General features: G+C 40.8%; 1 protein-coding gene across 1 annotated transcript; it reads right to left on the bottom strand.

Moving 5' to 3' along the window:
• Positions 1 to 860: 860 nt before the first annotated feature.
• On the bottom strand, positions 861 to 16,787 carry anxa13 (annexin A13). The gene is made up of 11 exons (XM_072679295.1): positions 16,675 to 16,787; positions 12,180 to 12,255; positions 11,870 to 11,964; positions 10,617 to 10,787; positions 9,890 to 9,923; positions 8,405 to 8,484; positions 6,536 to 6,604; positions 6,349 to 6,450; positions 6,162 to 6,237; positions 4,814 to 4,926; positions 861 to 2,317 (listed from the first exon to the last, which is right to left on the bottom strand). The coding sequence occupies exons 1-11, from the start codon at positions 16,777 to 16,779 to the stop codon at positions 2,198 to 2,200; spliced, it is 1,041 nt and encodes a 346-aa protein (XP_072535396.1). The 5' UTR covers positions 16,780 to 16,787; the 3' UTR covers positions 861 to 2,197.
• Between the last annotated feature and the right edge of the window lie 5,601 nt (positions 16,788 to 22,388).

The following is a 22,388-nucleotide window of genomic DNA, read 5'->3' as shown; positions in this document are numbered from 1 at the left end:
TCAGCTCAACCTACTACAGTGCCTAACTACAGTGGATACCCCATGTGTCCCTGGTGTCCTCTTTACTATAAAAACAAAATATGGTCACCCCCTTGCGTTAGCGTCAGCACACATTCAACCAGGTGTGTCCAAACCTTGGTACTGTAAATCATTGCTGTCACTCAAAACACTCTCTCTCTCTCTCTCTCTCTCTCTCTCTATATATATATATATATATATATATACATATATATAGAAAGAGAGAGAGATACAGTGTTTTTGAGTACACACACATCCATATATCTATATTTATATATTACACATATATATATATGTGTGTGTGTGTGTGTGTGTGTGTGTGTATGGAGTCTAACACACTTCAGTACATTTTTTTTTTCCAAACAAGGGACGTATTTCAACATCCTTAATCAAAGATTGGGAAAAGCTAGATCTATACCTGTTACTGACACACCTGTTATTAGACCTGTAAAACTTTAAATAAACTTTAAATTAAGATAAAAGAATGAATTAAAGAATAAAAATATTCAATAGAAAATATGCAAAACAAATATATGAATAAACGTCTAACTTAAGTATTAGTTTTTAGATGTATACATTTTCCATATTTCTCAAAGTTATATATTCACAGATTTTAAAATCCCAAAACCAGCAGTTAAACACCAGAGAAATCAGCTAACCGTGCAGAACCCAGGTCTCGGTTCTCCACCCCTGCATTAGCTTTCGCTTAATGGCGTCATGCTTATTACTACCTACTGGCTTAATTATTAGCCATGTTAGCATGCCAGATCTCAACAGACCCTCGCAAAAGATCCGGGGACATCCTGATGTTTATGTTGTGTAATTTGACAACATCACAACACTTTTCATCACTGTATTCATATTTTATTGGGATATCCAAATAAACCATTTGGTTTTACAGGCAGTTATTGGTCTTTATTTCCTTTCCACAGGATGACGTCTGGTCCCATTTTTAAAAAATCCAAAACGTTAAAATTGTAGACACCATGCTTTTTAATATATAATGATTAGATATAATAAAACCGTAGAGAAATGGATTCAAATCCAGGTTATCTGTTAAAAACCCAGCTGCCATTGTGAGGAACACTGTAACAGGTGATTAAGCAGACTGCGGTCTACGTTCAGGGACTTCTTTCAAGACTGCCAATAAGATCTTCCTGCTTTTGAAGCTATAGGCTACCACATGACCTCTAAATATGGTCATTAATGAGAAATATAATAAATTGTTAAGATAGGTAAAATATATTATTTGTGTTAGTATTACAATGCCAAAAAATAACTGACCAGAACAGGCGAGAATGGCTGAAGTTGGGCTATATGACATTTATGTAACATATATGATTATTTAATATTAAATGTACATTTAACATGATTGTACATAAGGTTCAATTGTCTTAATTGACTTAACTGAGTCACAGATTTCATGCAAATAAAAGTGCATAGCATGTTTTTGTAACAGTCGTGGGAAGGTGGTGAAGATTCAGGCTGAAAGTACTGGCTAACGGGAGGCGCCTCACAACCTTTCCCAGAACAAATGATGGAAATGTAAAAAGAACTAAAACGACAATACTGGCATTAGGGTTTTTTTATGAGCACTGCTTTGGTTGTCTATCAACTTTCCACGCCCACCGTTTCACTTTTTTTGCATTCTGCTGGTTAATATGTGACCTTACCTTCCCGCTACATTTCTTCTTCTCATTTTTCATGACAAGACCTCTTCTATGCTGTAAGTAAGTGTTAACATGCCGAACATACGTGCCTAATAACCAGCGTGTGGACCTTCTAGACACCCACAGAACAGCCTTTTGTTTCTGGCCCAGCCCAGGCTAACACAAGACCCCATTTGCCAATTTTGAGCCGAGCTAATCTGGCCACGGAGCAGCGAACGGTACGATAAAGGACACCAACTGTTTACGAGACACAGACGCATAGAGCTCCGCTGGGCTAAAAGGCTAATATAGTCACACATAAAGCACACAGCATACTCAACTGTTTCTCGAAAATACCCCGACATACAGTCAGATAGTGTTGAATTGGTGGTGTCGCCAGCCCCCTCCCCTTACCCCCTACTTTCAAATGTGTGTTGTTGTGCAATAGAACCCACTGTAAGTAGTGTTAGTTTATCCTGCTTATTAAAAAAACTGTGCAAGTGGCCTCAGGTGGTCTGCGTTTGCCTGTCTTAGTGACAGATGGCCACTAGCAGGCGCTTGAAGTCGCCGCTGCATTCAGAGCTGATGGCTTCCTTCAGAGGCACGTCATACTTCTCCAGGTACATGTCCTTGATGGTCTCCAGGTCGATCTGCCCAACAAAAAAAACAACAACATTGTATTTGATCAATCAGATCAATCAGATGAACAGTCTATTTGTTTGTATTAGTACATTTCTTTTTGACACAGTTTATTTGTTTGTATTATTGACTTTTATTTTGAGACAGTTTATTTATTTGTTTTAGATTTTTATTGTTAAACAGTCTATTTGTTTGTATTATTGACTTTTATTTTGAGAGTTTATTTATTTGTTTTAGATTTTTATTGTTAAACAGTCTATTTGTTTGTATTATTGACTTTTATTTTGAGAGTTTATTTATTTGTTTTAGATTTTTATTGTTAAACAGTCTATTTGTTTGTATTATTGACTTTTATTTTTGACACAGAATATTTATTTGTTTTAGATTTTTACTTTTAAACAGGCTATTTGTTAGTATTATTGACTTTTATTTTGACACAGGCAATTTGTATTTGTGACTTACTTAAACAGTCTGTTTGTATTGGTGATGTTTATTTTGACACTATTTGTATGAGAGACTTTTATTTTGACAAAGTCTGTTTGTCTGTATTAGTATTCGTCTGTTTATTTGTATTAGTGACTTTTATTTTGACACGGTTTGGTCATTTGTTTGTATTTGTAACTTTTATTTTGACACAGTCTATTTTGCTCGTATTAGTGACTTTTATTCATGTTGCCAAGCAGGTGCCAAGGTATCGAAGTGGTTGCTATAGTGTTTCACATCATCACTTAGGTGTTGCTGCTATGGGGGTTGCTCGGGGGTTCTCCAGGCACAGGGTAGGGGGTCCTCCAGGCCCTGGGTAGGAAGTCCCCTAGGCCCAGGGTAGGGAGTCCTCCAGGTCCAGGGTAGGGAGTCCTCCAGGTCCAGGGTAGGGGGTCCTCCAGGTCCAGGGTAGGGGGTCCTCCAGGCCCTAGGTAGGAAGTCCCCCAGACACAGAGTAGGGAGTCATCCAGGCCCAGGGTAGAGGGTCCTTCAGGCCTAGGGTAGGGGGTCCCCCCTTCACAGTGTGTTTTATCTAGTGGTAAGTGTTTTTTATTGCTTTTTAAAATTTGGATTCTAATTATCTGCTGATCTTACACAAGGTTAGCTCGATAGTGGATAGCAAGTGCACGACAGCTAGCCTAGCTTTACCTGTTGGTATCAGCTTTATATGCCAGCGTAGCAACAACAATATCATATCGCTGAACTTGCTGATAAGTGATTCACATTTAATAAAGTTAAATAGCAACAGCAGATAAAAACGTCTCAGTAATGATCAGTAAATATCTTTCCATAAATTTTAATCTGGCATATAAGTAAGACAGCCGTGTGAAGATGGGCAATTAATCACATGCACGATTTTAATCAGTTGAAGTCGGGGGGGATAGGACGTGTCACGACAGCGGCACATTTGGAGAGAGCTGCAATCACTGAAATCTATCAGGAAGTGCTGTTTCACTGGGGTTGGTTAATCATTCAACAACATAATGACTTCTAGGTAATGCATCCCTTAACCCCTTACACCCTAATCCTATTACCCAGTTACAAACCCCAACACTTATCATTCAGTAACTATGTAAATAATTCTGCTGTGAAAGTTCTGTGTAAGTTCTGTAGTTCTGACAGCGAGGAACTGCTGTTACAGCCCAAGCAGAGTTAACACGAGCCTGTCAAACAGCCTAGGATTCGAAACGGCCTAATTCCAATGCCAGAACCTGCAGGAGGAATTGAATTGGGACAAGGAATGTAATAAAACAATAAGAGATATGTATCTAAATAAGATCCTACTGGCAAAGAAAAGTGAGAAAGGATTGAATTGGGACGAGACCTAAAATAAAAACAATATGGGTCATACAGGCATGAGAAAGTAAGCAGAGACTGAAATAGGACAAGGCCCAAAAAAAACAAACAAAAAAAAAAACCCAATAAGGACCCAACATGACAAGGGACAGTGTGCAGGGAATGAATCGGGACAAGGCCTAAAATAAAACAATAAGGGTCCTACAGGCAAGGGACAGTGTGCAGGGAATGAAACGGGACAAGGCCTAAAATAAAACAATAAGGGTCCTACAGGCAAGGGACAGTGTGCAGGGAATGAAACGGGACAAGGCCTAAAATAAAACAATAAGGGTCCTACAGGCAAGGGGCAGTGAGCAGGGAATGAATCGGGACAAGGCCTAAAATAAAACAATAAGGGTCCTACAGGCAAGGGGCAGTGAGCAGGGAATGAATCGGGACAAGGCCTAAAATAAAACAATAAGGGTCCTACAGGCAAGGGGCAGTGAGCAGGGAATGAATCGGGACAAGGCCTAAAATAAAACAATAAGGGTCCTACAGGCAAGGGGCAGTGAGCAGGGAATGAATCGGGACAAGGCCTAAAATAAAACAATAAGGGTCCTACAGGCAAGGGGCAGTGAGCAGGGAATGAATCGGGACAAGGCCTAAAATAAAACAATAAGGGTCCTACAGGCAAGAGAAAGTGAGCAGGGACTGAATTGGGACAAGGCCCAAAACAAAAACGGTCCTACCTCTGAACGGCACACGATAATACGGACGAGCGTGTCCTCATCAGTGCCTGCACCCTTCATGGCAGCATTGAGCCGGCGGGCGAAGTACAGCTGGGGGTTCTTCGCACATCTCACTGTGGACAAAAGGATGATGGGTCAGTCCCTTCAGCTTACATTACACTGCACAATAAGTAATATGATCAGATTCTGAAAATTCCAGCATGGTGTACGTCTGCAGGTTTCTGTTCTAACTAGTTCTGCACAGATCATAAACCTTTATGGCTGACTCTGATTCTTTACAGAGAACTAGCTGGTGGACAACTTTCACATTTAGTGGGCTAAGGGAACGTTTTATTAACCAGAACTGCAATATAATTAAAATAAAAGCACATTATGACAAGTGTGCGGAGCTCAGTAACGAGTGGGCGGGGTATAACAGAGCTGATCAGTTGCCAGGGGGTAGTCTGGATGATTTGGAAGGTGGTCGCCCACCACTGTGTATTGGAGGAAGAGTACTCTTTATTTCATCATCCAATGAATTAAGTGTGTATAATATAATAAATATAAATATAATAAAACAATAATGGACAGTGAGCAGGGACTGAATCGGAACAAGGCCTAAAAATAAAACAATAAGGGTCCTACAGGCAAGGGACAGTGAGCAGGGACTGACTCGGGACGAGACCTAAAAACAAAACAATAAGGGTTCTCTAGACAAGGGACAGTGAGCAGAAACTGAATCGGGATGAGGCCTAAAAATAAAACAATAAGGGTCCTCTGGGCAAGGGAAAGTGAGCAGGGGTCGAACTGGGATAATGCCCAACATAAAAACTAAAAGTATCCCACAGGTAAGAGAAAGTAAAATTGGGACAAAGACAAAGAAAAAAATAAGGTATGATTGTATGATTGCTCCTCATACTTGATGAGCAGCAGTTAGACTGTAGGGCCACTCTAGATCTGTGAATTTACAAAAACACAGTTCTGAGTAAATGTAACTTTCTGTTCTTTCTTGGTTTCTAGTTAAGAGACTTAAGAGATCATACGTTTAAATCCCATCAACACCATACGATAGGCTGAGTTCTAACCTGTAGATGGAAATAAACAGTAAACAGACTGAGGTGGGTTGGTCAAACTAAAACGCAAAGGTAACAATGAGAGCAAGGAGAACTTTTGACTAAACTAAGCTGATTTAGCCCATAAAAAACTCTGTAATCAGTTACAGCATCATTGTAACTTGGTCTGACACTTCTACAGGGTATCCTTACTCCCCATCCTATTATGAATTTGTTGAAATTAAATATTCAAAGGTAAAAGAGACATATCTTTAGCTGGCAGCCTCTGCCGGTCCTCGTTAATCTTTAATACCCACCCAGAGCAGTGTAACAGTCCTTCAGGGTTCCTGAGGTTTCACTCTCAATGGTATCCAAGATCTCCGTCCCAGCAATCTAAGACAATTAGGGGATGAAACACAATCTGTGACTGAAAGCTCGCGCAGACAGCACCACACAGCAGCGGCCTTGTTTCGGCAGACTGAGGTAGACAAAGCACACACTCACAGCTTCATAGGCTTTGAACATAGCCTGTAGCTGCAGGTAGTTCCTGGAGGCCAGGATGTAGCTGAATGTGGACTCGTCTGTGCCAAATCGAGCCTCTCCGGCCTAGGAGAGATACACAGCACCGCTAAACCAACCCCAACACCAGAACGGTAGCGTTGTATCATCTACACACTAAAATGTGTCTCACCTCAAACAGTGACATGGCGTCTTGTTCAGCCAGATCATCGTCCACCTCATAGCTCTCATCTCGGGTGCCCTAGAGGAGAAACCACAGTGGAAAAAAGTAGTATAATATAAAGACTTTTTTTTTTAATTATTTAAAAAATGTAAATAAATATTTTTTTAAAAAGTATAAATAAATATTAAAGGCAATAATAATCAAATAAGTTAAACATTAGAAAGTAAAAAAAAATAAATAAAATGCTCAATTCTGATTAGTAACAAAGTAAAAAAAAATAAATATATACAATGTGTAATAAAAAAATTAAAAAATAAATATATATATATTAAAAGTAATAATAATTTAATAAGTTAAACATTAGAAAGTTAAATGTTTTTAAAAAAATGCTCAATTCTGATTAGTAACAAAGTAAAAAATAAATAAATAAATATATACAATGTGTAATAAAAAAAATTCAATAAAAAATATATATTAAAAGTAATAATAATTAAATAAGTTAAACATTAGAAAGTAAAAAAACTTTAAAAAGGCTCAATTCTGATTAGCAACAAAGTAAAAAATTAAAAAATAAATAAGTATATATATATATATATATATATATATATATATACACACACAATGTGTAATAAAAATAAAATAAAAAATAAATAAATATTAAAAGTAATAATAATTAAATACGTTAAACATTAGAAAGTTAAAAATTAGAAAAAAAAGTGAAATAAAAGAATAAATTACAAATAAAAATAAAATAAAATAAAAAGTGAAATAAAAGAAAAAAAACAAGAAATTATAAATAAATTTTAAATAAAAAAGCAAAAATTCTTGAAACTTGTCGTCGTGTGTGGTGTGTGTGAGCATGTATTCAAAGTGGTTGTTAGATGGTTGCTTAACCATCCTATGTGGCTGCTTTGGGCCTGCCATAGAATAAAGCCCCTCGGTCCAGATTAAACTCTGCCCACTGGTTACCAAAGCTCACCCCTGACCACAGCAACACCGACAGGAGACCCGTCAAGACCCATGCAAGAGTGGTATGGGGGGCTAGAGGGAGTGGGAGAGATTCACTGTTGGACATTTGTCTTCATTTGTTTGTCCAAAGACTGGACCACACTTTGAGGACCTTTGTGTACGGACATTAACACCAGTTTTTTGTGGACGCTGTGCAGCTATCCCTGTCTCTGACTGGACAGCGTTAGTGATTGCCCTTTCGGGTGAACTAACCTAGGGATATTCTGGAGAACGCCAACCCATTCCTTTCCAATGATTTTACCTAATACTGAATAAATATCTAGGTCCTCGAGTCATATTTAAAGGTCTATGGGTCAGTGATGAACTGTAGAGGTGAGGTCACCACCACTGTGCCTGCCCAATGCTAAGTATAACCTAGGGGGTATAAAGCCCCCAGCATGGGGCTGTGCAGCAGTGAAACTGTGCTCTCAGGAGTAATGGAGCTCCATCCAAAACCTGTGAGTGACTAATCGTCCAACATCAGTTACTGAATGCGATCAAATCCTCACTGCAATTTTCCACTGTTACTGCAGCATAACACCGCTTAACACCCCCGTGACTTTATTCAATCAGCAGGCGTCTACAGACTTTTGGCCAAGCAGCGTATGCCAGTGCCTGGCTAGGCCTTCCTGTCGTGCAGCCTTTTGTATACAGGAAAGAGACTCGTCAGAGCCAGTCATCAACAGGAAAGTGAAACAGAGCCCTTCAGTATGAGGCTTGTTACTGAACCCACTGAAATCAGAGCCAGTGCTCCCAGGCCAGAGGAACAGGGAGGGGTTCGGAGAGCGCCTGCTTTTACTACAGAGAGCAAAGAGGTCATTTTGTGAGCTGGCGATTGTTCATTTTGAGAGAAGTAGGAGTACTATGTACCTGGAGCAGCATGGTCAGCAGCCTCTGCACATGACCGCTGGTGTCTCCGGCAATGTCCGACTCCAGATCCCTTTCATGCACTAAAAAGGACGAGATTTTAATCAGACAGAGCAAACAGAAATGCAATCAACAGCAGCTCTTCAGCACGCAAGAGTTAGCAAAGTAGCAGCTGGGAATGGATTCTCCCCTCAAACGGAGCTGATCAGCCGAGACAAGTCTGATGTCAGAAGTTTGGCTCCTTTAGTTATAGGCTGGAGCGACGAGGCTAACATGGCTAACAATGGAAGATTCCTGTAAATTAATTATACCACAGTTAGTTCCAACCTGGCAATGTGATTGACTTTTCGATAATGGCTACAGAATAAGAAAAAGCTTCTTAACATTCAATAGAAGGCAATTGTCCAGAGTCATTATTATTTATAATTTTTAATTAGTTTAATTAAATATAATTTTTAATCATAATTATTTAGAAATTATAATAAACTATGATGAAAATGTAGCAACGAGCTATTTTTCATCAATGGGAGGTTTATGCTTTTACTGATTTGGGATTCAGTTCATGTGTGAATAGAGCTTCAAACACGGCTCAACCAATCACGTGGTTGTTAACGAGACCCCTGCTGACACGTGTTGATGATGCGGAGCTGGCTTGTGTTTCTACCACTACTTAGTAGACTGAAAAGTCCCTCCCTGTACAGCACAATACTAGTGTAGGAGTATGTGGGATCTATTCCGATTATAGCCAACCAGTCAGAGCTGGACGATATGGTAAAAATATTATATCACGATATTTAAAGACATTAATCACGATACACATACTGATGCACAGAAAAAAATGCATCAGTAGTGACAGATTTTTAAAAACTACCATCCAAATACTTTCCCATATTTAGTACAGTGATTTTTATTCGTAATCTGCTGCACTTTGTCCAGTTAAACCAGTCCAATTACACTGTTTATTATGCTTAGAAAAGCATAGTATTTATCCTGATAACAAAATGTAGCACGATACGATAAAATATTGTCATATTGCCCAGCTCTACCAGTGACCCTGACTTCAAAAATCATCAAAAGTTATATTGGAGCATTTCTATTGGTGCAAACGTCAGGAAATTGTAATATACTACAAAGTACAACTGTCCAAATTTCCATCACAGACGTCAAAAAGAGAAAAACTCTTTTTATAAATATATTTATATATGTAGTAAATCAGTATCATGCAGTGAGTGCAGATCTCTCCATGTGGAAAGGGTGTTCCCACAGATGACTCGGCTTGTGTTTTCCATTACTTAATTAGTGTGGTTGAGGGATGGAGGAGGCATTACTTTCAGTATTCATATAATAAGAATGGCCTCATGTTTTATAGCCCTCAAGTTTTATAGCTCAGACTGAAACACTGGAGCAACAAAACAGCTTTTAGTCTAAAATTCAGTGCATTAACAATCTGTTCAGAAGCATTTTTAGTTCTTTGCAAAAGGAGTTTACCTTGGAAGTAGGTTTCCTTGTAAGTAGCGATCTCCTGTAGCAAATAAGAAAAGAGGGAAACATTCCATCAACCTTTTACACCAAAAAACAACGGCTTCACGCTCTCGTCCTTCCCACTGTCGCCCTTAGCTTTGCTCATTAGGGACGTGGATTCAGATTTCAGTAAAGCTGCTGCATGACAATATCTGCTGTCTTTCATTGCCAAGTTAAACGTTAAACCTAATTATGCAAATTATACAATGTTCTGTATGAAGACAATACACCAATCAGCCATAACATTAGCACCACTGACGACAGATTAAGTGAACAACATTGATGATCTTCATCTACAGTGGCTTCTGTCAAGGGGTGGCCCCTCCCCTAAACTTACAGGACTTGAAGGACACCTTCAGAGGTCTTGTGAGGTCCATGCCTAGAAGGGTCAGATCAGTTTTGGTGGCACAAGGGGGACCTACTCAGTATTAGGCAGCCTAATCTGCCCCGTTCGAGGCATGGACCCCACAAGACCTCCGAAGGTGTCCTCTGAAGTTTAGGGGAGGAACTATCCTCTATGAGCATTTTTCATACTTCCAGCACATCACCTTCAAGAACCGTCTAAGATAGCCACCCCTTGACAGGAGCCACTGTAGATGGAGATCATCTCATCAATGTCGTTCACTTCCTCTGTCGTCAGTGGTGCTAATGTTATGGCTGATCAGTGTCTGAACTGAAGAGAGGTGAGACGCACAGCATTAGAGGCAGTGCAGAGGATCTCCACCAGCACGTCCTCATCAGTGCCGGCTCCCTTCATGGCCTTGCGCAGCTCCTTGACGGCAAACACGTGTGGTGGATCCAGCATGGCCAGGATGGCCTTCTCGAAGCTCCCGGACAGCTCGCTCTTCAGAACCTCCTCCAGCTCCTGCATACATACATACGTATAACATACTCAGTCACATTTTACACATCTGCCACCTGAAATGAGAAGTGAACAGATGTTTGGAGTCAGTTTGCCTCTTTAGGTTTGAGCTGGTGCCAAAGTTTGCAATCCAATTTTATTTATTTATTTAGTTTCTTATCGTATATTAAATTAATATTGTATTTGGGATAAAAGTATCACATGTAGGGTTCTGGCTGTTCTTTTTATCAGCAGTAATGTGTTAATGGTTTCACATATTCCATTTTTTTGCCAGGTGGTAGAACCCTTGCTGTTCTAGATAGGACATCAAGCTGTGCCATTTACTGTGAGCTATTTAAACTGACCATTTTAGAGGCGTACCTACTAAACTCTTACAGTCTAAGACAAGTGTGAGGCCATCGTTAGGTTAAGAAAATATTTAAAAACTTATTTTTGGAGAATACCAATTGTTCTTAGAACCTAGTTTTTATTAAATGAAAAGTTAAGAAGAAAAATACGAAAATTCTAGCAAGATTTTGAGGAATCTCATTTTACCTCTAAGAAGAATTTCTTTCTGAAGACACTTTTGTGAATCCAGCCCCAGATTGCTGGCTGTGTGGTGGTAATAGGAGTAGAAGCTGTAGCAGTAGTAGTAGTATAGTGGCAGCAGCTTACGCCAATACAACAAAGACTGCTACTCTATCCAAACAGCTCCAGCACAAAAGCAGCCCTAGCTGAGGCCCCTCAGACAGAACCAGAGCCATCTCTCCTCTCCTTGGCCCCTCCACCCCTCCTCTGATGTGCTCTTCATTCACTTTTACATTCACATTCCCCACCACGACAATGATATGGGGGCTTTGGGAGCATGGGAAGTGGAGTTTGTGGGGCTGACGGTAACAGAAGGAGTGCAGGGAGGCGTCACAGCTACATTAGCCTCGTAGTTTTAGTGTAAACTTCAGTCACCAGACAGGTCTTCAAGCTAATCAACTTCGTGAGGGGTGAGGGGGAAATTGGATAACTGGCATAAGTGAGATTTTTAGATTTATATTTCGCTTTAATTAGAAAAAAACACAATATCTGAGTATGGAGCCAATCGTCACACTTACATCATCATACTTTTCAAAGTACGCCTGCTTTATCTCCATTCGCTGAGCTGCTGAGCGGTAAGCCAGGATGTCGATGATGGCCTGCTCATCAGTGCCTGAAACAAAAAAGGTTAAAAGTGATATTCAAGTACTAGCTAATCGATATAACGTCCATAAGGCCTCCAAAAGTCACAAACAGGGATTTCTGCAGGATCTCTCTCTCTTAGAATTTCTATATATGGCTCTGAGGACAAGAACCAACAGTACTGTCAAGGCTTCATCTTTCTCAGTAAAGAAAAGGTCATGATGAGAGATTAGGCCCCTGACCCACCTAAGCCTTTGCAGGCCTTGCGGATAGCCTTGATGTCAGCCACAACGTCAAAGTCTTCATATGGAACAATCGTTGGCTGTGAAATCAGAGACACAAAATCATTAGGATTTGGGGTTTGTCAAAATTGCTTTGTTAGGCACAGTTTAGAGACTTTAAACAATACAAAAATCTTGAAATCTTGAAAGTCACATGGTTTACAGTACATTGTTAAAAGTAGAGCTGGGCAATATGACAATATTTCATCGTATCGTGATAAATGTTGTTATCGTGGTGCACAATATGCTTTCATGAGTGTATCGTGGATGTCGCCAGTGCTTAAAGAGCACTGATTATCTGCATGTTTCTGTCAGGTCCGCGTCGCCACGCCCACCCCGGGGGCGGTCCCGAGCCGCGGCCCGCAGGCTCTCCTGAGGACTTTTGTTTTGAAATTCACGTTTATGTCTAGCATGTTCTAGTGTTTTACGTCAGGTGTGTTCTATTCAGTGTTGTGATTCATGTTTATTCATCTGAGGCTGGGGTATTTTAGGTGCTAGCACTAGCCACTCGATGCCGAGAACTGAATATACTGAACTACCAAGTGTGTTGGCGTTCACGTTCACGGTCCAAGAAAGTTCAAGGTCATCAGAGAGGCTACCTCTCTATTCAGTATCACGCTATTAGTTACCGAGCCTCGTTACAGGGCTGTTTTACTTATGCCATTTGGGTTCTGCAGCTGATCTCTCAGCTCTCATTGCCACGTCTCGAAGTTTCCCTAGCGCCTGACGAGCGCAGCCTTAGGGATAGCAGTTTTTTACAATTTTACACTGTTGGTGTATTTTGTCTATGTGTCGGAATATAGTGATAAATATCATATATGACATAAAAAATGTCATTAATCGCCCAGCTCTAGTTAAAAAGACCTTCCTCTAGGAACGTTTAGAAGTTCTTCTATGTGAAACTGTGGAAGAACCTCTTAAAGTGCTTTGAGGAACCTTCAAGGAATCTTTATCTTCTAAAAACATTCTCTTGAAGGTTCCTCAAAGCACCTTTAGAGATCCCTCCAGTTTCAAACTGAAGAATTTCCAAAGGTTCCTCAGTGATAGCATCGTAGTTTTCTATTAGAGCAATGTATTTAACTCAACCTCTCACTCAATTTATGTAAAAAAAACCTGAAAAATACTTTTTAATGAAGCACACTGGCCCAAAGCGTGCCAAGAAAACATTCCCCACACCATTACCCCACCTCCACCAGCCTGGACTGTTCACACAAGGCAAGTTGAGTCCTTATATTCCAACTGCTGGCGCCAAATTCTGACCCAATCATCTTCTGTGAGCCTCAGCAGAAATCCAGACTCATGAGACCAGGCTACGTTTCTCCAGTCTTCAGCTGTTTTTGCTCTCCAAACGTTTCCCAACCCAGTCCCACATGCTCTCGATGGGGGGTAAATCTGGTGATTGTGTTGAGCATGACATCACCAGAGCTTCCTCACTCCTCAACCCACCCCATCACTCGATATGCAGTACGGGGGTCTGGCATTGTCTCGTTGGCATATAAACGGTTTTGGTGGTTCTCCAAACACACCGGGACAGCTGCTCACTACCAGTGTAGGACATGAACTCTGTTTGATTGGCAGTGTGGTTGTAATAAGAGTAGTAGTAGTTGCAGCTTATGCTAAGACAACACTGCCTGCCGCTCTATCCAAACAGCTCAGCCTTAGCTGAGGCCCCTCAGACAGAACCAGAGCCAGCTGTCCTCTCCCTGCCCCCTCCGATATGCTCCACATTCCCCACCCGTATTCAGACAAGCACTGCCCTCCTGCACTGGGATTGGCTACCAGTGTATCTTTGTATCTTCTAGCCTATCCTATGAAGCCCTTGATTTCACAGTCCACAGTAGAGCAGCTGTTATCTGGAGATCTGGCAAAATCCATATCAACGCATTGCATCAGTAGCACTGGACCCTTCAAAACTGGGATCTTCATCTATTCTTTAGTAAAGGCAACTCTATAGATTACATTAAAGGTAATAGTCTCTGGTGGGACACAGTTTTAGGAGATCTTTGACCATCCTCTACAAGATTTTTATCATAGGAAAAAAAACCCCAGTGATCTCCAACTCCTCCTGGAGCCCTACATTCCTGTAGGTTTCACCTTCAGCCCAATCCAACGTATCCCATGTTTTGAAGTATCAAAGAGTATCAAGACCTTCTGAAGTCATTAGTCAGGTGGGGTGGATTAGATCCAAGTTCTGCAGGATGGCAGCTCTCCAGGAGCAGGGCTGAAGACCACTGGGCTAAGCTGTTGTTTCCTAGGCTCCTTGTAGATGATGAAAACCTCTTATTTATAAGACCTGTTTATTTTCTGAGCTCCAGAGGAGCAGAAAGCTTTTTTATCATATTGCCCACCCCTAAATCAAACCTAATTATCATATTAAAAATCATTATACGACAAATACCACAAGGTAATTTTATCGATGGCTAAGATTCGTAGACGGTTACACCACGTCTACAGTGATGAAAATATTGTGTACCGTGAACATTCCTTTGAAAATCTGGATTTATTTTTACAATAACTAGACCAGAGCTGGGATATATGACGATATTTTACCGTATTGTGATACATTTTGTTATCATGATACATAATATACATTTTTAAGCATATGGAGGAGACTGTTAGTGCTTAATAAACACTGATCAGCTGCAGGTTTCATTACTAACAGTGTAATTAGACTGGGTTCATTAGATGAAGAGCAGCAAATGCTGAATAATAATCACTGTATTCAGTACAGGAGAGGATCTGAACAGTAGTTTATAAGTATTTCTTACTACTGATGTATTTAAATATAGTACATTATAAAATATCATGATATAGTAAAATGTTTTGTTTACAATATACATTTTTAAGCATATGTAGGAGACTGTTAGTGCTTAATAAACACTGGTCAGCTGCAGGTTTCATTACTAACAGTGTAATTAGACTGAAGAGTTCATTAGATGAAGAGCAGCTAAGAGCATTAGGTGCTGAATAATAATCACTGTATTCAGTACAGGAGAGGATCTGAATAGTAGTTTATAAGTATTTCTTACTACTGATGTATTTAAATATAGTACATTATAAAATATCATGATATAGTAAAATGTTTTGTTTACAATATACATTTTTAAGCATATGTAGGAGACTGTTAGTGCTTAATAAACATCTACTGATCAGCTGCAGGTTTCATTACTAACAGTGTAATTAGACTGAAGGGTTCATTAGATGAAGAGCAGCAGATGCTGAATAATAATCACTGTATTCAGTACAGGAGAGGATCTGAATAGTAGTTTATAAGAATATCTTACTACTGATGTATTTAAATGTAAAGTGCATTGTGAAATATCATAATATAGTATTTTTTTGTTTACAATATACTTTTCTAATCATATGTAGGAGACTGTTAGTGCTTAATAAACACTGATCAGCTGCAGGTTTCATTACTAACAGTGTAATTAGACTGGGTTCATTAGATGAAGAGCAGCTAAGAGCATTAGGTGCTGAATAATAATCACTGTATTCAGTACAGGAGAGGATCTGAACAGTAGTTTATAAGTATTTCTTACTACTGATGTATTTAAATATAGTACATTATAAAATATCATGATATAGTAAAATGTTTTGTTTACAATATACATTTTTAAGCATATGTAGGAGACTGATAGTGCTTAATAAACATCTACTGATCAGCTGCAGGTTTCATTACTAACAGTGTAATTAGACTGAAGGGTTAATTAGATGAAGAGCAGCAGATACTGAATAATAATCACTGTATTCAGTACAGGAGAGGATCTGATAGTAGTTGATGTAGTAGTTTAAGTATTTCTTACTACTGATGTATTTAAATTTAAAGTGCATTATGAAATATCATGATATCCAACCTAATCCTATTAAAATAATTTGACCTATGACTTACTTCCTGTGTGTGGGTGCTACTGTAAAGCTGAAGGGGTGTAAGAGGGGTGAGTGTTAGGCCAGCTCTGCAGTGATGAAAGCCCTCGGATCAATCACAGCGCAGGGGGGCGGGGCTTGCCGGAAAACGGGTGGGAGGGGAAATAACGGGTTAGTGACGAATTCCGCAGAGGAGCGGCCTCTTCCTCTTCTGCTCCTGACCGCAGAAATAAATGGCCAAAGCGGACTCCAGTAGCCTAACAAGCATTAAAGCAGTGTCACCTACACCTAAAAACGCTCAAAAAGAGAACACCCCCCCCCACCTCCACTGTCCTGCATCTCAGCCCACCTCTTTTTAGCTTTTAACGCCCCACAGAGACATCCCTCCTAACAAACTTTTTTTTTTTTTGCTTAATTTGATCACTGATTTACCCAAACTGATTCTCCTTATTTATTTCTCCTGTTTGACGTCATTTTCACTGCCTATCAACGTCATCGTCCTTTTACAACCAGCTAAATACACGAATGGCACCGAATAAAACACCACATCTACATTATATTACACACCTATAAGCGATTATAGCTGTACTCACCTGGCAGTTTCCCATTTTGTGGTATTTTTCTGTCGCTCCAAAGAAAACTTGACCGAAGTGCAGATAGATGGGAGTCGCTGACCGAGCTGCTCCGGGGTTGCGCATGCGCCGAGTGCGGCGGACCTCGGCGTGACGTCACGGTCACGTTGCCGGACAATTTGTTTTTTTTTTATTATTATATTTTTATTTTTAATTCAGTCAGATAGTTATATTTCGATGCAAGACTCGCATAAAATTCACATTCAGTAAGAAACACAGTGACATGCAAAAGTTCGGACACCCCTGGTAAAAAAATACCCCTGTGTGCTAGCTAGCAAGCTAGAGAGTGAGTAATAGATGAACTGATTTTTAATATTAATTAAGTTAAAAATGACACATTATTTTTTTATATATATTTTAAGCAAGATTACGTTTGTAATTTGATCTATTGCAGTTTTAAAATAATAAAAGTAATAAATATATTTTTTTAAAAGTTTGGGCTCTCTGTTCACCTGTACGTAGTGTTTATTAAGCACCAACATCTCCTCCATATGCTTAGAAATGTATATTATGTATCAAGATAACAAAATGTATCACAATACAGTAAAATATCGTCATGTTGCCCAGCTCTAAAAAAATACAGATTTTCAAAGGAATGTTCACGCTACACAATATTTTCATCATTTAATATGATAATTAGGTTTGGTTTAGGGGTGGGCAATATGATAAACTATTGTTTCGTGATATTTTAAGAGATTTTTATGATTGGTGAGTACCACAGCTTGTAAACACTCCTTGTAGCATTTACATTTACATTGAAGGCAATCAGCTACCCTTGGCTAGTTTGTATAGACTAGGATCCAAAAATCCATCTTAGGCCTACATAAAGTCAATATGGAGACCATAACACTTGACACTACACTTCGCCCAAGTGCTCTCAGAAGAGGAGGGTCTTCAGTCTGGGTTTGAGGACAGCGAGTGTTGGACTCTGCTGTTCGGACACCCAGGGGAAGCTTGTTCCACCACTTCGGTGCAGGACAGTAAAAAGTCTGGGCGCTCGTCTTCCGTGGATCTTAAAGGATGGCGGGTCGAGCCGAGCCGTACTTGAAGCTCAAAGGGCTCTTGGTGCTCTTGGTAATCACCGGCTTTTGACCATTGCCAGCACGTTACGAAGGGCTTGTCCAGTCTTGGCTTCATAGGCCAGTGTCAGGGTTCTGAATCTGATGGGCAGCAGCTGCAGGAAGCCAGTGAAGAGAGAGCGCAGCAGTTAAGAGTCCTTCAGTTCTTGTTGGGGTTCTTTGACCCATTCTTCCTGCAAAAGGCTTCTAGCTTTCTGAGATTCTTGGGTCGTCTTGCTGCACTGCTTTTCTGAGGTTCATCCACAGATTTCCGACAATGTTTAAGTTGGAGGAGTGTGAGGGCCATGGCAAAACCTAGCTCCTCTTGAGGAAGCTATCCTGCTGTCGAAGCACATCCTCGTTTCATCTTCAGCTTGGAGACAGAAGGTGTGAGGTTTGTTTGCTTGTGTTTTTGAATCCGCATTGTATTGTGTTGAATCCATTTTTTCCAGTCCTCTCTACCAGTGAAATGTACCTTGTGCCACTGGCTGCAACACAACCCCAAAGCATGATCGATCCACCCACATGTGTAACAGTTAGAGAGGTGGTTATAGATTATAGATTATAGATCTGATTATAGAATATAGGTATTGGCTGATACTCAGTATTAATATACTCAGATCAGATCTGGGGGGCCAAAATATCCTGATCGGAACATCTCTAGTCTAACATCTTGTATATTGTCGCTGTCACACACTTTTTTAATTCATTTTTTTGACATAACGTGAAGCAGTGCAGTTGTTCTATACATTGTGTTCGGACTTCCTGATGAATGGACCAATAGAAACTCTCCAAAATGACTGTGAGGAGTTTCTTTTTTTACTTTGACTTTCATTGAAGGTGAAGAAAGAAGGTCGTTTCTTCTCTTACTTCCCACCTCTAAGTAAATACACTGAGTTTTAAATGGGACTTTATGGGAGTTTATTTATGCCTCAGTTGTACAGGCGGCCTCCTCTCTCTGTAATTACAGTGCTTAAGCTGTGCTAACCACTGCTTTCTTAGAGGACGTATGAGTGATGTTTTCCTCCATGACGCTGGTCTGCTTGGACGAGCAATCTGCATGTCTGAATCACACCAGCAGTGATGAGCAGTCCCTGCTCAGTTCCTCACAGACCTACATAAGTACAGTTCTTTTCTCACTGTACTGTTTTCTCACTTTCTTGGGTTCATTGTGCTGTGTTGGTTTATCTTCTGGACCTCTGGATACTCAATGCCTAGCACTGTACAGGTCCACCTTGTGTCACCAAAACCGCTCTGACTCATCAAGGCATGGACTCCTTTGGTCCCTTCCTGTGGACACCTTTAGAGGTCTTGAGGGGTCCATGCCTTGACGGGTCAGAGCAGTTTGGGCGACATGTTGTCTGCAGATCCATCCAGTCCTGTAAGACCATGGGCATCAGTGTCACTGGTTCACCGGTTGTCCTTCCTTGGAGCATTTTTGATAGGGACTGACCACTGCATACCAGGAACACCCAACTAGACTTGCCTGATTTTTTGGAGATGCTCTGACCCAGTCGTGTAGCCATCTAGTGTCCTGTGGTATCTGGACACCTTCAGATGTTATCTGCAGATCTAGCCAGTCCTGTAAGTTGTGAGGTGGGGCCTCCATGGACATCAGTGAGCCTTGGTCACCTGTGACCTTGTCACTGGTTCACTGGTTGTCCTTCCTTGGAGCATTTTTGGTAGGTACTGACCAGTTCCTGCATACCAGGAACACCCCACTAGACCTGCCTGATTTTTTGGAGATGCTCTGACCCAGTCATCTATCCATCTAGTGTCCTGTGGTATCTGGACACCTTCAGATGTTATCTGCAGATCTAGCCAGTCCTGTAAGTTGTGAGGTGGGGCCTCCATGGACATCAGTGAGCCTTGGTCACCTGTGACCTTGTCACTGGTTCACCGGTTGTCCTTCCTTGGAGCATTTTTGGTAGGTACTGACCAGTTCCTGCATACCAGGAACACCCAACTAGACCTGCCTGATTTTTTGGAGATGCTCTGACCCAGTCGTGTAGCCATCTAGTGTCCTGTGGTATCTTGACACCCTTAGATGTTATCTGCAGATCTATCCAGTCCTGTGAGTTGTGAGGTGGGTCCTCCATGGGCATACTGGTTCATTGGTTGTCCCTTCTTGGAGCATTTTTGGTAGGTACAGACCAGCTGCCTGATGTTTTAGAGATCAATTGTCTAGACATCACAGTTTTGCTCTTGTCAAAGTGATTTTAATGCTTGACCAGTTCTTGACCAGTACAAATCTTGTGGATCCCTTGTCAAGAAGAATTGAGGCTGTTCTGAGAGCGAAAGGAGGCTTTATTAGTGTAGTCTTCCTAAGTCTTACCATTTTCTGAGCGAGTATAAGAACAATTTAGATGCTTCAGTGGTTCTTAACCCAGTTAAAGGTTCATTTGTAGATGGTTTGATGTAGCACCAGACAGGGTTTCACTGCTGTGTGTATATATTTTTTGTTTAGACTGTAGGTGTTTCTGATAAAAGGGCCAGTAGGTATGTTATATGGTGTTATGGATGCTACAGCTTATTCATCCATGCAATTATGAAAGAAATTCTGTTGACATCATCCTCTAAGCTTCGCTGCAGATCTGAGCTTTTCTCTCACCTGAATGTGCGTTGTGTGGGTATGACACATATCTAAGCTGCAGTGGCAGGACTTTAGTGAAATCACCCCCCTTTACATCAGCTCATTCAATGGCTTTGACATTTTGCTTTTGCAAAACATGTCCGCCCACGAGATCCATCCGAAACGGCGCAGTGCTTTATTCCTGAGCGAGGCCGGCCTCGTTGAAGGCGATGTAAGTATGAGTCACTGATAAATGGCTCGTCTCTCTTTTTCGCTGGAGACGGCAGCGTTCTTATCACCCCCGACAGTTCTGTCCAGTCTTTGTACACTTTCAGGCTGCCCTGCCTTTGAGATGCCTTTATTTCTGTCCATCGGAGCACTTTTCTATTCTTCACTTATCAATTAAGCTATCATTATCTGGCTGAACATATTCGCCATTCTGCTGTTGGAAGAAGCAGACGTGCTTCTCTTCCAGTCCAGTGTCACTTTCCACACTTTACTTTTAACGTGGAGGAGTTTTGGTGTTTACAACATGTGAACAATACAGCGTTAATTGAACTATAGACTTTCAGTATCTCTATATTCAACAGTACTAAGCAAATATCTAAGCTGCATTCACACCCACCTTATTAGGCCAGACCGTCTGACTTTTCAGCCTGGAGTGCAACAGGTGAACGGTGTCTCAGACCATAGTTAAACTGAACCACGGTGAACTGGAAAACCAGTTATCATGAGAGGTGGGAGCACATGGGGCTGATTATTGATCCATTGGTAATGATATAGCTTGTTCATTTAGTGGATTGGAACCACTCTCGAGTGCTGATGGTCAGGGGTGCCGAATTAGGAGGTGTGTGGGGGAATTAGGATGATTCTAAGGGCCTGTGACTGACTGGGGCTCTAAAAAATGTATTGAGTAATTTGGGCTGTTGTGGGGCCCAGTGTAATATCTTTTCATGGGTCCCAATCCTAATCCCTGGCAGCTCCTCTTCTGCTTATAGCAGATGTAGATGCCAGATCACTGCTAATGAAAAACATGACCCTGTGTGCAGACATTGGTCTGGACTTTTATGGGTAAAAATGCTCTAAAATCTCCATCAACTGATTCAAATTCCATTTTTAGGAGATATTTCTGAGGAGCTCCAACAAATTTCAACTGTAGTTGAAATAATTATACAGGTGTTGAGTGGAAGTTCATCCCTCCGCTGTGGGAAGATGACTCTGTAGATCTGAAAGGATATGGAGCTGATCAAGATGCTCTTCGTGAGAAAAGCCAACAGACCAAGAAGCAAAAAAGCTGCTGCTGTTCTCAGAACAGACCTCAACATCAGAGCTCTCAAGAGTCCAGACCACAACATCATTGAATGTGTTTGGGAGGACTTGGATGGTGAGAAGCAGAAAGGCGTTTGTGTTCTGACTGTATGAGATTAAAGTATCCCGTAAATTTTGCAAAGATGCTGCAGAGAAGTCGGATTCAGCTGGACTTTTGAATCAGTTGGAGTGATCCGTTCAAAAGAGTCGTTTAAAAAGAACGATTCGTTTGCATACTTTAAAAAGTGTCTAAGAATTGTCTACACTCTCATTACTTCTGCGTAAATGGACAGTGCTAAACTGGTGGTAAGGTTAGGTACACAGAACATCACTATAGCTTGGTGTCTAATTCTCTATATCAGGGGTTCCCAGCCCTGGTCCTGGAGAACCTTCTGCCCTGCACATGAGTGGTTTCCTGCTCTAAATCACAATCTTCAGCTCAGGAAGGGCTTGTTATTAGCTGATTAGCTGAATTAGCTGAGCTGGTTTCAGGGTAAACACTACGCAGTGCAGAGCAAGGGGTCCTCCAGGACCAGGGTTGGAAACCACTGCTCTATATTATAAGCTCATTAAAATGTAATTGGGATGTTACTATTCGCACAGCCTGAGCATCAGCAAGATATCCTGTAGTATCTGGCACCAAGACAAGACCAGGACATTAGCAGCAGATTATTTAAGTCCTGTAAGTTGAGCTGGTTTGGTAGGTACTGACCACTGCACACCGGGAACACCCCACA

Source organism: Salminus brasiliensis, chromosome 5 (assembly GCF_030463535.1).
Source record: "Salminus brasiliensis chromosome 5, fSalBra1.hap2, whole genome shotgun sequence".
NCBI classification, from domain to species: domain Eukaryota; kingdom Metazoa; phylum Chordata; class Actinopteri; order Characiformes; family Bryconidae; genus Salminus; species Salminus brasiliensis.
This window is presented reverse-complemented; position numbering and strand designations above follow the sequence as displayed.

Coding starts and splice junctions, on each gene's coding strand:
- anxa13 (XM_072679295.1), bottom strand. CDS start 16,779: ATGCGCAACCCCGGAGCAGCTCGGTCAGCGACTCCCATCTATCTGCAC. Junction 9,924..10,616: donor TCTGCACTGCCTCTAATGCT/GTGCGTCTCACC, acceptor TATTTGCTACAG/GAGATCGCTACTTACAAGGA. Junction 6,605..8,404: donor TGCTGACCATGCTGCTCCAG/GTACATAGTACT, acceptor TTTCTCCTCTAG/GGCACCCGAGATGAGAGCTA.